An 18,329-nucleotide genomic window follows, 5' to 3' on the forward strand; every position below is an offset into this window, starting at 1 on the left:
TATATAATTATAATAGTGTAAAAAATAAGACTGCTTTAATTTTAATTAAATTGTTGTATTTCTTGTATCTTTCTAACTGCATATGGAGCTTTCTCTGGGATTGGAATATTCCTCTCCAAGTTGCGTTTTTCAATTTTGATGTTTTGTTGACACTCTCTATATCAACTAACATAAACTTGACATCGCAGACGTGATATTGGATGAGGATGTGACAGTGAAATTTGTTGTAATTTTGTGGGAGTGATGTGACAGTTTTGTAAGAGCATAAGAGTTTAGCGTTTGAGTGCAGGTGCGGAAGTGGAAGCGAGAAAGTTTTGAACAAAAGGGAAGGTCGAACGAAAGGGAGAAAGAAGCAGCGACTTCGTCGGAGGGAGGGAGAAAAAAGCAACGGGAAACACATATATTACACCGGTTAGATGGCTTAACCGGTATAATATGGGCCATGTATTACAGCCACCCTATCATAATTGGTTACCCAACCACATGTTCTAGCACAAGCAAAACTAACACTACAAGAAAATCATGAAATAGAAACCAATTTTAGAAAAAATAAATAATTAGTTGCTAATAGAGACTAAATTAGAAACAATTTTAGAGACTAATTTTTTTTTTTTGATTTCTAAAATAGTTTATATTATTGTTAAATGGTTTCTAAATTGGTATGTAATTAACAACCAATGTTTTTGCTACCAAATTTAGAAACTAAATAATTGGTAGTTAAAACCTTGGTAGCTAATTATATACCAATTTAGAAACCATTTAACAATAATAGAAACTAATTTAGAAACCAATTTCTTTTTAGTTTCTAAAATGGTATCTAATTTAGTTACTATAGTAACTAGTTATTTTTTATATCTCAAATTGGTTTCTATTTCATGTTTTTCTTGTAGTGTAGTTACTCGTGTGCTCGTAAGTGATTACTTTTGTGACGTTTATAGCCACCCACTCTTCATGAAAAAAAATTCAAAAAGTTTTTGAATATGGGTCATATATTACACCGGTTGGATGGTTTAACCGGTGTAATATGGGTCATATATTACACCCATGGCAGAACTGGATACCGACCCTTCCAGAACTGGTTACCCAACCACAAGTTCCTCCACATGTACTGGCACACGCAAAACTGGTTAGTCGTGTGTCTGTAAGTGGTTACTTATGTGATGTTTATGGTCACTCACTCTTCATGAAAAAAAATTCAAAATTCTTTTTTAATAAGGGTCATATATTACACCGGTTAGATGATTTAACCGATGTAATATAGGTCATATATTACACCCATGGCAGAACTGGATACACATCCTATCAAAATTGGTTACCCAATCACAGATTCTTTCACATATACTGACACATGCAAAAATGGTTACCCGGTTGTCTGTAAGTGATTACTTATGTGACGTTTATGACCACAAACTTTTCATGAAAAAAATTCTAAAAGCTTTTGAATATGGGTCATATATTACACCGGTTAGATGATTTAACCAATGTAATATGTTCTTTTTACCCTATTTTAAAGTTCGCGCCTCACTGCTTATTCGCGTTACTACCATATTTTAAATTTATCACGTCATTGTCACATCTGAAGTGTCAAATATGTGTTACTGTCAAACGGTGTCAATATATCGAAACTCTTATAAAAAAACAATCCATTTCCCATTTCTATCTAATATATATAAAGTTTTATATTATGAACTCATGGGATTAAAATTTTAAAATATATATAATATCTAAACATCAATAACTTTTTACCAAGTATACATATTTGTCGATGAAAATAATAAAGAAAAAGTTTTTTTTTTTATAAATTGAACTTTATATTCTTATAGTTTTATATATTTTTAATTCATTCTCAAACTTTTTCAATAAATTCCTTTATGTTATATGCTTATTAAAGGTTAAATAGAGAAGTGTACTTTTTTGGGTTATATATTTTTTAATTAGGATGTCACCCATTGGAATAATTTAATTGAATATATTGACAAAAGAGAGTATCTTAATATCAATGAAGTGGAATCAGAGTGTCACAGGAAATGATGGAATTGTGACTTCGTATACTTTATCTAAAAAATTATTTAAAAAAGTTTGCATATTCTTCTTAACCATAGATTAACATATATTATGACGAAAAATGCACGCGCTCCTCTCTCATGTGACAATGATGCATGTGCTTTTGGCTTATGTATTTATCATTGGTGTTTGTTTTCTCTTCCGAGTTAATATTGTGATGCTTCCCGTGTGGTTTGTTTGTTGGTTTGTTTGGATATGAGCTGTGTTTTGTTTTCTTATGTTTTCTACATCCAAAGAAGACAATTTTTTTTCTTGCATTAATTGGAAAGTATCTTATTTGCCACTTCATTGTTTCTAATAAGCACAAAAACGAATCAAATTAGAAAGTTAAAAACCAAGTTATTGAATGTAGTTATTGGATTTGGCTTTATTTGGTTTTTGTATAAGCCAAGATAATAAGCTAATCTACAAATAGTAATTAACAAAACTACTTTGGCTTATAATGTTGCTATAACCGTTCCTTCTGCTGCATAGTTCCGTGAGTGTATGCTTTTGGCAGCTGCAAAAGCAACGTTTTTGGATATGGAGTAGAAGGAGGAGGATACACTAAAGTGAAGGTTTAGAGTGATATTTTCTAGGAGGTTTTGTTGAAAAAATTCAGAATTAATTATCCTATTTGGGGTATTCTCTTTTTTCTCTTTATGTTCTTCTTCTTACTTGCTTAGACAAAGAATGAGATGAATATTTTTATCATAAAAAAAATTAATGCTCATTACATTTATTTTTAATTTTTTTTATTATTTCCCATTATTATATATGTTATCATAATTATTATTAATGTTGAAAACAAACTGCATTGGAAGGGACTTGCTTGAGGTATCAAATAAGCTTTAACCACTACACTAGAAATTTTATTTTGTCATCTTATGATTTTTATTATACTTATTATCACTATTATTATTAATATTATAAATATTAATTATATATTTAGTTATTTTTTAAATAAATTTGAAATAAATTACATACAAATTTATCCGTATTTAACATTTTTAGTTATTTTTTAAATAAATTTAAAATAAGTTATCCGTATGTAACACTCTTTATTATTTTTAATTAAATTTGAAATAAATTACATACGAATTATATCCATATATAATAATTTCTGTTTTTTAAATTAAATTTTAAATATGTTATATACGGATAATATCCGTATGTAAATTGACTTTATATACGGATTTTTATTCATATGTAATAATCGGTATGTAATTCCAGATTTTCTTGTCGTGTACAATTTCAAAAAACTTTTGAATGACCATCATTGAATATATTTAATGGATTAGTTATCAATATTCATTGGTCATAATCTTCCATTAAATTAAAGAGAAATTTCCAACAATTCTCTTCCTTCCTCCTGACTTAATTTAGAGGTATCAATAGTTAATAATTAAACTTCTCCACAAAAATGTTACTTATATTGTCCCAGCTTTGGTTGCTCTGAGTGAAGCCATACAACTCACTCATGAGAACAAAGTAAATCTGCTGCTGTCATTAGGAAATGGAATAACAAAAAATTAGTTGGCTAATTAACAGTTTTAATGTTGTTAGTGAGGTTTATAATGTATAAACAAGTTCCTGTACTACTTGAGAAGACAGGAAAGATCTTGTTGGAGCTAAATGGTTTCAAGGTTTTTTAATTTGTCTTGGATACTGGATTATTTTTTTACTTCTTTTTATCAATAAAAAATAAAATAAAATTAACAAGAACATTTTTAGGAATGTTTTAACCTTGGTACAATAATCAATAATCACATAAAAATTAAGACATTCAAGATAACAAAACCAAACAAAGAACATAATCTGGTTTTGGTTTGCCATGGTTGCTGCAAAATTATGCAGAAAAATTGTCTGAAAAGTGCTTAAAACCCTTTTAATTTGCCATGGTTGCTACTAAAAAAATTTGAAAAACCAATGGATACTGGGTTATGCTACTGCTAGAGTAATGGTAGAACGGTTAAAGAAGCCTAAACAAGCTAGACTTTGTCCTTAGTTATCTTAGTTACACTACTAGAAGAAAATATGAAATAAAAACTAATTTTTAGAGACCAAAATAATTAGTTGCAATAGTAACTAAATTAGAGACCATTTTAGAAACTAAAACAAAAATTGATTTTTAAATTAAGTTATATTATTGTTAAATAGTTTCTAAATTAGTATCTAATTAGCAACAAAGGTTTTTAGAAACTAAATATTTGGTAGTTAAAACCTTGGTTGCTAATTATATACCAATTTAGAAACTAACAATAATAAAAAGAAACTAATTTTTGTTTTAGTTTCTAAAATGGTATCTAATTTAGTTATTATTGCAACTAATTATTTTGGTTTCTAAAAATTGGTTTCGATTTGATGATTTTCTTGTAGTGTTATGTAAGATACTCTTGAGTTTCTCATTCTTTTGTATAAAGATTGATTCGTCTTTAAAGTATCTTTTTGTTTATTTATCATTTTTTTTATAAACATCGAGATATTTTGATAAAAAAATAATGTTACTATAACCAAGTTAATATATTAAAAATATATGCTATTCTCCAAGCATCATGTTGATGAAGACAACTGCTAGAATTTGAAACTCATTAAACTGATCTCAATTTAGAATTATTATACTAGTTTAAAGGACAATGCAAAGTAATTATTTTAACACAAGTAGTGGTTATTCTAAAACAAAATTGTCTTTTGCCATGGTTCTCTTAATTCTAGTCAATTGATGGATATTATTAAAGTACAGTAATGGTTTTGGAAGCATGTTTTTGTAAGAAAATAAATGTTTTGTCCTTTTCGGATTGTTTGTATTTTTGTTGAAAAATAATTTCTTTGGTGTAGATATAAAATGGGCATGTCTAGAAGCAATAAATAAACAATAAAAAATAGAAAAAAATAAAATATTGATACTGAAAATCTTCAATCTTTTCAATTAAGAATTTAAAACTCACCGTCCTACTCCAGAAAATGTGAAACTATGAAAATAAGATTACAATATTTATTTCTCTCACTCGAAAGGTAACACTTAATCTTACTCGACAAATGATGTAATACAATATTTTCTTTATAATCTCTCACTAGTATTTATAATCTCACACTATAGTGAATATTAACTTTGTCTTATATTTTCTATGTTGTTCTTCTCACTTGCATATTAATTAAGAAAGAATTTCGATGAAAAATTGTACTTTACACTTTCAATAAAAATTCCACTCACTTAACAACTATTTAACAATATAATAATATACATTGCTATTTTAAGTTAAAAATAAAATAAATCTAATTAAAATTTTAATATTATAAATTGTATAATGGATGTATTTTAATTTATGGATGTGAAACTATCATCTTTTTTGACAACTTGAGGTTATTGTTAAGAATAAAAAGGAAAAAATAAAAAAAGTCATTGTTTGGCTCTTAATAAGTTGCTTTGAAGTCAACATCAACGTTGTGGGTTAACATACAATACAATGTCACCCTGTATATATTTTACTGTTGTTTCGTATATATTCTCCACTTCTTTTTGCCCTCTGTAGAGAGCAAAGAATCTTCTTATAGATGCGAAAATAGCAACAACAAAAAAATAAATGTTTCGAGAAGGAGTTAAAATAAAGCTCAAAACACTTATTTTAAATGTCGGTGTCGAATACACGTATTCGATACTGACACTCATAGAATAATATCCGTGAAATGTTCAATTCAAAGAATTTTTTACAATTTTAACACGATTTTAACACAATTTAAAAAAAAATACATTAATTTTTTAAAACTCAAACTTATTGTATGAATTTTTATTATGATTATAAAAATAAAAAACAAATCTTTTTGAACCAATTATGAAAAATATCTTTTTGCTCCAAAAAAATATCTGGAACATACTTGTACACATAAATCTTTATTGTCAATTTATATAATTTATAATTATATAAATATAGATCCGTGTTTCCATATTCATATATCATATACGTATGTCCGTGTCAGTGTCTATGCTACATAGGTTAAATACTTCAAATTGTTGGTATCAAAGAGATATTATATATTTTTATAAAAATTAATTAAATGCGCTAAGTGACATGTAAACGTCCTCCTCCTCCCCTGTTTGACTGTTATAATCTATCACATACGTTGATTTCAAGTTGTATTCCAAATTTCTCTCTCTTCTATTCTCATTCATATGAATTCCCTATGTGTAACTTGTTTATTTGCCTAGAAAATTCTTCCACCATTGATTATAAGATTGAAGTAAGTAACTACGATAAAAAAAATACATTTTATTTACATGGCATGTGATGCGTTCATTTGAAATATAATACCCTTCATTTTCAAAATAATTGAATGGTTAATTTAATATTCAGATTTCATTAAAAGAAAATCCTTAAATAAAAATTAATTAGTTGTTATATTGACTAAATTAGATACTATTTTAAAAAGTAAAACAGTTATTGGTTCATAAATTAGTTTCTATTATTAATAAATAGTTTCTAAATTTGTATCTAATTTACTAATGTTTTTGCTACCAAATTTAGAATCCTAATTAGATACAAATTTATAAACTATTTATCAATAATAAAAAACTAATTTAAAAATCAATCATTTTTTTAGTCTCTAAGATAATATCTAATTTAGTCAATATAATAACTAATTATTTTTAATCTTTAAAGTTAGTTTCTATTTAATGATTTTCTAGTAGTGTTTCCCACTTTTTTTTATCCTATTTTCTATTTTCTTTTCTTTTTTCTTTCCTCTAAAAGCATACTTTCATTCTCATTTCTCTTTATCTTTTTTATGTTTTGATTAATCTTTGTGGAACTCTAATTTGAACTTTGTCTTATGAAATTGTAATTGAAGTTTGTGACTAGATGGAAGGGAAGAAATTAACAAAAGGGATTCTGGGCACCATCACAATAATCGGTAATTTTCTTTGTGAAACACTAATTTGACATTTTCTTCAAAGCAGTTAAGAAAGCGGTTTTTTAATTTTAAAAATTTATTTTATTTATTATTTGTTAGATGTGGACTACTTTATTCAGAGAGAGTGGAGAAATTGGTAGGTTGTTGTTCTAGACTTATTTTTTTTTTTCAATTGCTATAATGTTTTGAATTTATAAAATTTGTGTGGGTTTACACGGAGTGTTTTTAATCTGATTGATTATGACATGATGCTTCTTAATACTTTTTTAATTTTCAATTTGATTCAAATTAATCACGAAACAGTTTGATTTTGAGTTTGGTCTATTTGTTTTGGAAACTGCTTTTTTTTTTCTTCTCTATTTTTAAAATTAAAAATATTTGTAAATTTACCATATATAACTAATATGTTGACTACATTTCCTTCCCAATACATCAATAGAGTAGGTGCACTTAATTTATATGTCTTCTCATGTATATTCATATTTATTAAAATATACTATAATAATAATAATATTTATTCAAATTTTAATATTAAATATATATATATATATATATATAAATGATCAAAATAGAGAATGCATATAAGAGAATTTAAAAATAAAATAAAAAGTATTAAAATATTAATTTATTATTATGTAAGGTGTATGTTTTCCCTGATTATGGTGTTAATATATTACCTTCCTAACCGTTACTATCCAATGATATTTAAAATTTTACCTTAATAATATATGCTGTATTTAATAATACATAAAATATAAGTTATTATAAAACTTCAAATTTGGTTTAAAAAATGTACATATTATAGTTTATATTAATTCTGTCCTTAGTTTGGGCCAGTATTATATAACATTGCCGAATGAAAACATATTTCCAAATCATTACAGAAATAAGGTAGAATATATTCGTAGCCTACAAATCAACAAGATCATGAGATATTTCAGCAAATGGATGTAGCCTACACTGATATGAGTGTGACTGTGGAAAGCTAGATTGTGATGGAAAAAAAGATTATAAGCTTCATAAAATCAGTTTTTGTTTCAGTTTAAGATACATAAAAATCCCCAGATACATAAAATCATTCACCGACAACATGATCAGATTGCCACGGTCTGCAAATGCTTCTTCGAGGTTTTTTTTCTTGGTCTACCATGATATAATCCAACTTGAACTGTTTAAACAGTCTAACAAAAAGCAAAAATCATATTTTGACATCCTCTATAATTTAAACATTCAGTTCATAATTTGATTTTAACAATTTAGTAATATGCAGATCATTTGTGCACAAAATATGTATAGACACATCTACAAGAAAGCATCTTCACTGCGAACCATAAGAGGAAATGGATATTGCAAGTAGAGATCTATGAACATGATGTAATAGATACAAAATTAAGACTTTACTTGGCGTTACTGTATTTGGCAGCTTGGATGGAGGAAAATTTTTGGAGAAATACAGGTTTTTAAGGCGCTTGTTGGTGATACACACTGTTGTGCTCCTGTGCCTGAAACGAATTTTGCATGAAAGCTCCATGAAACCCATATGGTACTCTGCGAGGCATGGTAATTTTGGTAACCATTTCACCACAAAACTTCTTTGCATCGATTATATGAACCTGAAAGAAAAGTGGATAAGAGGTGATTAGTGTATGTGTAATACTCAGCAAGACCCATCATAGGCTAAGGAGTAATATCAACTCACTTCTGATATGTTAGTATCTTCATTGTGAACAAAAGCTATGATCCAACCGTCATCTTCTTCAAGACCCCCTTCTCTGGGGACAAAGGCAGCCCCACTGCAAAATGTGTTCTTCTCAAACATATGGCACTCCACTCTTATAGGCTCTTCAGGTTGCTCTTTGACTCCCTGAATCACAAAATCCAAGTTATGAAATTGATATCAGTAAAACGTGTTGTGCAAGCATTCTCTTACCATGGAGAACTCTGTACATGATCCTTCAACGTAGAGTTTTGCTAAGCCTCCATATTTTGGCGCGTCTAAATGACCCAATGACATAGTCATGTTATAGAACGTTTATATAACAAATATGAAAGGCTATTTATAATTCTTGAGGGGAAAAAAAGACAAGAAAATCTTCAATAATGTACCTTGAGTAGAGCTTGCAATTGGATCGACTACTTGGGTGTATGCATATCTATTCCTCACTCCTATGAAGTTTCCATTGATCACAGGAAAATCCATATAAACTACGTTGGCTCCACAGATATCTTTCTCCTTGACTTCTCCAGTGTGCATATTCAATCGCCATTCGTAACAGCGAGATAACCACTCGTATTCCTTCAAACTTAGGACAGGTCCAGGAATTAGTGAATCTAGAGATCTGCAACCCCTCACCACAACCTGTTGATACACATTCATTTATATTTTCAAAATCTTTTCGCACCCCTTTTGATCACAAATCTAATAATTTCTTTTAGTGCATGTTTGGTTACACACAAGAGATTCATATAACTTGCCTCGTGCCCATCCTCAAAAGAGTTGATAATGTGAAAAGTGCAATTAGGTTCCACCTCAAACCATTTGATTGAGTTGGCATCACCATAGCGTGGCAGTATCCCAATCCTTGCGTATTCTTCCTTATTGTACTTTATTAATCTACACGCAGACAAGAGATACTCAGTTAAGGATATTTTTGTATAACTTCATCGTAGATTAAATTGAAGGCATGATCTCTCATACAAATGAGATGCACTCACTGGCCTCCTCTAAGAACTCTGTTTAGATCAATAGTTAGAGGAAAATCCATGATCACATTGTACCTGAAAAACACAAACCCACAAAATACATATTTTATAATGCAGATTTTAAATAATAATTAACTCCAAGGGATAAGTCTGCATGTTATGGCCTCCTATTGCTTGGTTTCTGTGTTTTTTTAGTGCTGCAAGTATGCCTCTATTGAACACACAACGCACGTTAACATTGGAGTTGGCACCTCATATTCTTGTGCTGTTACAATACTGTTGCTATAGGCTGGCTTCAACATACTACAGATTGAGAATCTGCAGTTTTTTTAGTGCAGATCTACCCTTTTACTTTGGCCATTCTGTTTTTGTAAAAGCTCTGACTGAAGGGTGTGTACCTTATCAGGTGTTTTTGAGTAATCAAACTCTAGCTGAAGGGCAGGGTGTTTATGAATGTAGTGCTTTTTGATATATTTTTGTGTTAACATGGGAACCATTCTCAATTGAGGTAGGTTTTTTTGGTAGAATTACTTGGAAATATATGTATATGGGTGGATCACCCCAGTTTTTATTGCTGATAAAAAAACTAGCACAATAGTCAGCAATGCTACCTCTTTGTAACACCAATGTCATGACAAAGAGTGGACCTATTGAGTTGGAGGTCAACTTTTCGAACCAATTTCTCTCCATCAGCTGAAAAAGGAGAGGAAAAGAAGCATGTACTTAAAATCTCAGATATTACTCACTACTGCAAGCAACTAATGAATACACTTTGTTTCTTTACTTTTACAATACAAGGAATACCAGAAATAATCCCAGCAACTGCAAAAGGTTTGGTTGCTGCAACTCCTAATGTAACTAGCTCCCCCGTATCTGGAGCCTTCTGTGATAGAACATCAAAGAATTTGAGAGCAAGAATACAATTTAGAGTGCTAAAACTATTGATTTGTTGATATGCATAAAAAGAAAAACCTTTGGATGACTGGTAAAAGGACGATCCCAGGCGCCATTGACATCCCAATTTCTTAAAGTTTTTAGTGTGAAGATATCAATCTCTTGAGGAATGTGATTTTCTGCAACCGAGTAAAACTTGCCAGAATGCTCAAACACATTGGTGTTGCTGATGTACTTGTTTGCTTTGCCAAATCGCAACTGTTAAATCCACAAAATCTACAAGATGTCACTAATTGTGGCATGCCAATATTTGATATTGTGTTTTTTTCTAACTGCACATAAATGCAACTAACTGCATAAATGCAAAGATAATGAATATCTTTTTCTGTTTGTTTCACTTAATATATTTTCCTATTTCAGTATTTTATTTCCTTCATTTCTTTGTTTACCTTTTATTCCATAACATCAATAATTAAATGCGTCCAAAATTTCATCAAATTGTTGCTTGATTCTTCATACTACTACGAAGTGAACTTTAAGCCTAACTCAACCCCATAAAATCGACTCATAAGATTGAGGTTTGCACCTACTTATATACAATGAAAGACTTTAATCTCTAGTCCATGTTAGATTTCCAACACTTCACAAATGAGTTTGATAATTAGACATGTAAATGCATGAATGTTGAGAAGAAACAAGCTTTCTATGTGTACTACTGCCAAATTTTAGTGAGATCCTCATTATATTATTTCTTGCAAGCAAGTGTACTTTAGTGTGCTAAGAATCATAACAACTAGTAGGCTGACCCAGTTTAGCAGATAAGCAGACAAAATGGCGAGTGAGTCGCCTTCAATGGCCGGTAGAAACGATGGTTTGCTGAGTTGCTTTTCAATCTTGTATGTATCGGTTTCAACGTGCTTGTTGTTGTAAAGGACCTTCCACCTCCCTTCACTTGACCTTTTAAAATAAATTGCGTGAAGCATTCCCTCTCCTTCCACCCAAATGTGACTTGACCTCCCAAAGATAGAATTTGTTGATTTTAACCCTCCAAAAAGTGGATTTGGTCCTGCAAAATATGTACCCATTAGCACTCTACACTGAACTTTAAAAATAGTTGGGTTGAATATATGACTTAGTTTTCTACATGTGTAGCAAAATCTCATATTAAGCGCAAATCCATAATATTTATACATGTAGATATCTTTAAGAGGTTTTACTTATAAAATTGAAACAGTGATCACAAGAATTAAATAATGAACTTAATCAGTAAATGAAAAGCAGACTTATCTGATGTTAATGGGGATTCTAGTATGCTCCTAGATTAACTAATTAATTAATCTAATCAAACAGTGACTTCCTATCTTACTGTACACTAGCCTTGACATTTTGATTATGTTGTATTGCAGCCTGCAACTGTAGCTTATGTCGTTTTCACTGTTTTCTCCGCAATCTTATTAGAAGAAGAATATAAGGACTGAAAGCAATGTAAAATTCTCATTTTTTCTCTCAGAAATGGAGTTTATAGAATTTATTGAATTATTAAGTACAAAGAAGGAAAAATGCCAAGGAGTCTAAGTTTTTTTTTACCAATAAAATGATATAATATGTACAGAAAACTTTGATACTCCAACTCTTATATCTTTTTATGAAAAGAAAATAAACTTAACTTAATCTTATAAAATCTAAGAGTTAAATTTATATTTATATATATCAAATATCTTTGCCTTTCAATCCAACACAAAGAAAAAGTTATCCTAATCAACCACTCCCAAAATAAGCACATGGGATCTTCAACCAACAAAGAAAAAGTTATCCTAATCAACCTCTTCCAAGATAAGCACATACTAGAAGCATATTCCTAAGAGAAAACAGCTTCAACATCCATATATTCCTCTAAGCCAGGTTGCTATTACAGGACACTACTTGGATCAAGAAACATCTACTCCAAAGTGTCTATTACAAAGAGGAAGACATCAACAAAAAAATTCAAAAGCATCTGATATTCAACTACCACCTGCAGCAGCACCACATACTTTCACTGCTAAACTAGGTTTCCGCTGACTTTTCATTCCAATACATAAATATTTTTTTCTCAGGATCTCCACACCATTTGTGTGTGCACATAATCTCGATCTGCAATAATATACATGCGTATAACTATGCTACATATAAACTTAGGGGCCTAGGGGGCTTATTTATTTATATATCGAAATGATGTTGAGTTAATAATACAAAAAGTTCAAAGGAATCCCCACCATTTCTAATATAGACACCCTCTGGAAAATCATCTGGAATTCGTCCTTGGATGCTGGTAACAAGTATGGCTTCACCCAACTCCTCCACCGGAGCAAAGTTACTCTGCACAGTTAATGGAACAATGTTGATTAGAGGCTTAAAAGAACCTATATATGTTGTGCTTTTTACATGAATGAAGCAGAAACACTTCCTTATCGTACATAGGTACCTGAGATGGAAGCAGCGGTTGGTCAACAAATTCAAAGAATGAATCTACGAAAGCCTCAAGCAATTTAGCTGCAGTGTCTGTGATAATCTTTTGAACATCAATTTGTAAAGGGACTCCAGGCAGAATTTTCTTGAGTGGCTACTCAATAAATCACACATTTACTTACAGTTAAAGTGGAAAAAGCAAACAAAAACCAATGTGTCGTAAGGGATACATACATACATAGTTAGATATTATGTTTACCTTAAAGGCAGGGAAGGGTGGAAGGTTGAAGTGAGGAGATTTGTCTGAGACATGGGAGGGTCTTTTCTGAATGGAGCAATTCAATGGGAATGCTTTATATGAAGTGGCCATGTATGTGTTGGTTAAAGTAGCTTGGTGCTTCTCACACTTTGGGTTAACTTCAACACATGTACCAAACTATGTCTAGAAAGCACTGGCATATCGTGGACATCTAAATATGGTGTACTGAAATTGAAATCTAGTGGGAATTTATATTTCTCTACCTAACGTGAGTTTATATTTTAGTAATAAATGCAGTAGTTATTATATATAATATATATCATAATGAGTTGTATTTTAAGTGAAGTGAGCAAGGTGTAAAAATGTGATTGAGCAATGGGCTCAGTGATGATAGCATTAGTGGTTCACTTCGATATAATAGGAACTCTAGAAGAGTTAATAATTAATAAGAAACTTTGGTTATGGTATCTAAATATATCATATTCAATGATACTCTTTCTTCTCCATTTAGAGAGTTACAAGTTGAGAAAGAATAATCATCTTTTGTTCATGTTTGTAGTTATCAAGTCTACCACAATTAATCCATATTTATTATTAGTTTTATTTAATAATGTAGACTCATGTGAGAAGGTGGATAAATTTTGAAAGATTGAATGTCACATGTCTTTCAGTATACAAATGTAAAAATAATATTTTCTATTAAGTTAGGTATCGTAAAATAATGATACAAAAATTTGGTTTTCTCATATTGAATAAAGGTAATAAGAATTATGGTTTTATTACAACAAGTGGTGATTTTCATTATTTAACTGTTAGGATTACAAATTTACAACTATTAGATTCTTGGATTAATATTTTATGAATGGTTTTCACTTATGGTTATATATTAAAATTTGAATGCCATACATGTATATATATATATTCAATTTAACTAAGGTGGAGAACGGGTTCGTTTGGGAGGAGATCAAGTAAATCAGCTTTTAGAGACGATTTCTAATAGGAGGATGGAGTCAGAGATAGGGGATAAATGGGTCAGGAAGGATAGTGAGACAACCGTGTTTTCAGTCAAGTCTACTTACGGGTTATTAAAGGGAGAAGACGAAGAGGAAGATTCAAGATTTTACAAATCTTTCTAGGCGATTAAAGCGTTGCCTTCAGCTCATGTCAGAACTTGGAGGGTGATTGAAAACAAGGTAGCCTCCCAGGTAAATCTGAAAAGACGAGGGATATAGATTGAGAGTAATCTTTGCAGCTTATGCAGGTTATCAGAGGAGACAACAAATCATTTATTCTTCGGTTGCAAGGTTGCTTGGCTAATTTGGGACCTATGTTATGAATGGTTAGGAATGAATTCGGTTGATCTTATTGTTCTCGGGTCACATTTTGAACATTTAAAGATTTTGGATGCACCTAATTCAGTTAATCTTACTATGGGTAATATTTGGATAGCTTTGGTCAGTGAGATTTGGAGACACAGGAATAATTGTTTGTTTAAAGTAGGAGTGGTTGATCATATTGAAGTATTTTCTCTTGCACAGGTCAAAGTTTGGTCTTGGATCAAATCAAAGATACCGTTAGTGAGTTTCTCGTTCTCTGAATGATGTCTTTAACCCTTGGTATATATGTACTCGATTTAAGGTTGATGCGTTGTTTTATTCTTCAGTTATTAGTGTTGGGAAAGGAAGTAGATGATTAATCTGTGGATTTTAAATACGAAGGTAGAAAAGAACTTTTATCTTTTATTCTCTGTATGAGGGTTTGACCACCTTTAAGTCAACCGATTTAATTTAATTTATTGTCGATGAAAAAAATCAATTTAATTAAAAAACATTTTTTATTCTTATAATATAAGGTCTTTTAAATTTTATATTATATCAACCTATTTCAATAAATACTTTTTTATAAAATTCAGATATTAAATTCATAACTTTATATATGAACCTTACAATAAAAATGTCCTAAAGTTTCATTAACATATGTTGCTCATATGAAACACTTCTACACGTACACGTGTTTCATATATGTTCGCTGACTTGGTTTAATGAGAATTTCCCTCTATTATTTATTTATATTTTTTTATCAGCAATAGTTATTTATTTATATTTACTGTTCATGTATTTGATATTTTACGAAAGGTAAATTTAAATATCAGTTCATTAATAGTCTTATTTATTTATGTGCAATATTTGAATTACAATTAAGAATTTTTAAACTGATCTCATAGAAAATTAAATTGCATGTAATTTTTAGGTTACTCGTTCATGTTTTATTTGTGATAAATGTATTAATAATAATGATTTTTTTATCGATAATAAAAAAATAAATAAATATGAACCATTTTAGGGGTGATTCAACCTTATGCATGAAACTCAACCTTTAATCTTCTCCTCTTATCTAAATTTGAGAAAAAAAATTACCTAAGATTTTCACTCATACACCTAAAAAGGGGAATCATGAGATCATCCCAATGCAAACCAAATGATCAAGGTACCAATCAGAAAAGGAAAAATGCGCAGAATATGACTTGAATGTAACCTCAAGACCAAACTTTAAGTTGAACCAAAGCAAACACTTCCTTACCTTTAATTCTCCTTTAAAAATTACATTATTTATTTTACACTTCCAATACATTGATAATAATGATTATCATGGTTTAATCATATTTGAATGCTGAAAGTTTCAGTGGTTGAATTATATAATATATGATATGGAACATTTTTTGGAAAAGTGAAAATAAATAACATGCATAAGTGTGTTTAAGAAATTCATGATGCAATTTGTTTGAAGAATTATGGTTACATGTGAGAGATTTTTTAGAATTTGTATTTGTTATATAATAAGAGCCTATACTTTAATAATAAATATATTAGTTATTTATATTTACTGGATTGAATTATGTCCTAATGATTTTTACTATGGTGTTATGGAAGTATGCTTCTTGTAATGGATGTAAATGATGAAGAGGACGTTACCATTGGAGTAATTGTAGATAGGGATATTCAATTAATTAATAAGAAATGGGCTAATTAGGTTGAAATGGAGGATATTCTTACAAAGATGTATGGAAACAAAGTAAAAAATAAATAGAATAAAATACTTACCAAGTCAAGAACTAGATCCAAGAAACAAGAAAATTTTTGTGGAGATGAGAATCTAAGGATAGGAAAATAATATGGGTCAAAGGAGAGATGAATAGGAGGATCTATACATGGTAAAGGGAGCTTACACAAAACTGTAAGAAAGCAACACAGGAGAACCAATTGACTCCTTCACCTTACTATGGAATATAAAGGCATTAGCATCAACATAATACTATGCTTGGAAGGTTATATTAAATAAGGTAACCACAAAACAAAATTGGATGCAGAGGTGCAGGGAAATGTAACAAACCATTACACACTTATTCTTTGAGTGCAAGATAGCACTGTAGGTATGGAAAGCTTGTGATAAATGGGTAGGTGTAAACAATCATACAAAATTTGTTATTACTTAGTAATAATTTCCAATTTCATAGATAAATAAGCACTTATATATAGATTTTACTTAAAAATTATTATTCTTAAGTAAATTCTTAAGTAAAATCGAGTTATTCACAACTTTTTTATATATAACAATTGTTTTCGTCGGTTGATCTTGGTCAGACTAGGTGGTGAGCTCCACTTGATTTATCTTCAATGGATGCTTTAAGATGCTATTGCTTTGTGAAAGAAAGGGTTCTACCGATTGATCTCATTCCGACAATTAAGTCAGTGAGAACATTTGAACTATAAAATTTGTTTTAGTCTAAAGTATTCAGAAAAAAACATACCTTTACCCGGGGTCTTAAACCCTTTTTATAGACATTCCTTCAACAATTTTCATCAACCAAAATATTGTTTCAACAACAAGAATATAATCTCAACAACAAGCATATAATTTCAACAGTAAAACATTATGTTAACATGCACCTTTGTTTTTCGGGTGTTATGTCACATCATTGCTAACAACTTTCATTTGTATTTAAAAGATATATACACTTTAACTAATTCAGTTATTCCTTCTGTTATTTTTACTTTAATTATCTTTTACGTAAAGGCTACCAATCATCTAGGTCTACCTCGTAACGTGCCATTGGGCCCACACCTGCCCCAGGCCGAGCTGGGTATAACTTCATCCAACCGAGCTTACTACGCTTAAGTACTTGCTTATCCGCTACCCTTGGCATGCTTAAGAGTTCTTTACAAGATACTCGAAATTTGGGTCTGATCTCCGTCTCCTCCCTGGCCTTTGTTTTAGGTTCATCCTTCTTGGCGACATACAAGACATACATCGGGTTCATTCTCTTTTCGATGGATGCCTCATTGCTCTTGATGGAACGATCTCGGCTATTTTCCTTGTGCCTGGGTTGCTTCGACCGTGAGCTGCCATTTTTCCTAAGCACGGCCTCTTCAACCTCGATATGGGCGGTAGCTCGTTCACGTACATCAAATAACGTCTCCCTCGGATTCCTTATTAGTTATTAGTGAATCGTTGAACGGGCTTGTTGTCATCCCTTGTACGAAAGGGACCACCACCATCTCTTCATCCTGGGTTCGAAGTCTTACTGAGACTGCACAAAATCTATTCAAGTATCCTTTTACCGACTCTCCTTCGCTTTGTCTGCCATTGAACATATCACACAATCATGGGGGGTTGACCTTGTTAGTCGAGAACCACTCTTTAAACAGTCTAGAGAATTGAGGGAAAGAGGTTATGTGTCCATCTAGGATCCTACTAAAGCATTGCAGGGTTGTCCCTGTGAATGTACCCTTGAGCATCTTACATCGAATTGCATCAGACCCCCTAGAGATGATCATTTGAGCCCTGAACGCCTTTAGATGACTTTTAGGATCTTTTACACCAGAGAGAAAAGGCGATCTTGGGTGTTATTGACACAGGCTCGTCCATGATTTGCTAAGAGAACGACTTGGCATCATCCTTGGATGACAAATATGGGGAACGTTCCGGGACGGGACGTCGACCCTGTTGGCGCAAGCTCCTCTGTAGCTCCTCGTTGGTCTTGTGCAACACCTCATTGGTTTGTGCATGCTCCTCC

General features: G+C 30.8%; 1 protein-coding gene across 1 annotated transcript; it reads right to left on the reverse strand.

Annotated features, from left to right (window-relative positions):
• Positions 1-8,133: 8,133 nt before the first annotated feature.
• Positions 8,134-13,479, reverse strand: LOC137822788 (carotenoid 9,10(9',10')-cleavage dioxygenase 1-like). The gene is made up of 13 exons (XM_068627786.1): positions 13,256-13,479; positions 13,013-13,150; positions 12,804-12,906; positions 11,355-11,614; positions 10,627-10,806; positions 10,459-10,537; positions 10,266-10,347; positions 9,667-9,729; positions 9,427-9,565; positions 9,058-9,310; positions 8,882-8,946; positions 8,651-8,815; positions 8,134-8,564 (listed from the first exon to the last, which is right to left on the reverse strand). Exons 1-13 carry the CDS (start codon positions 13,364-13,366, stop codon positions 8,412-8,414), a joined length of 1,791 nt encoding a protein of 596 aa, XP_068483887.1. The 5' UTR covers positions 13,367-13,479; the 3' UTR covers positions 8,134-8,411.
• Positions 13,480-18,329: the final 4,850 nt, after the last annotated feature.

The sequence above is a fragment of the Phaseolus vulgaris genome, chromosome 9 (genome assembly GCF_000499845.2).
Source record: "Phaseolus vulgaris cultivar G19833 chromosome 9, P. vulgaris v2.0, whole genome shotgun sequence".
In the NCBI taxonomy this organism is placed as follows: domain Eukaryota; kingdom Viridiplantae; phylum Streptophyta; class Magnoliopsida; order Fabales; family Fabaceae; genus Phaseolus; species Phaseolus vulgaris.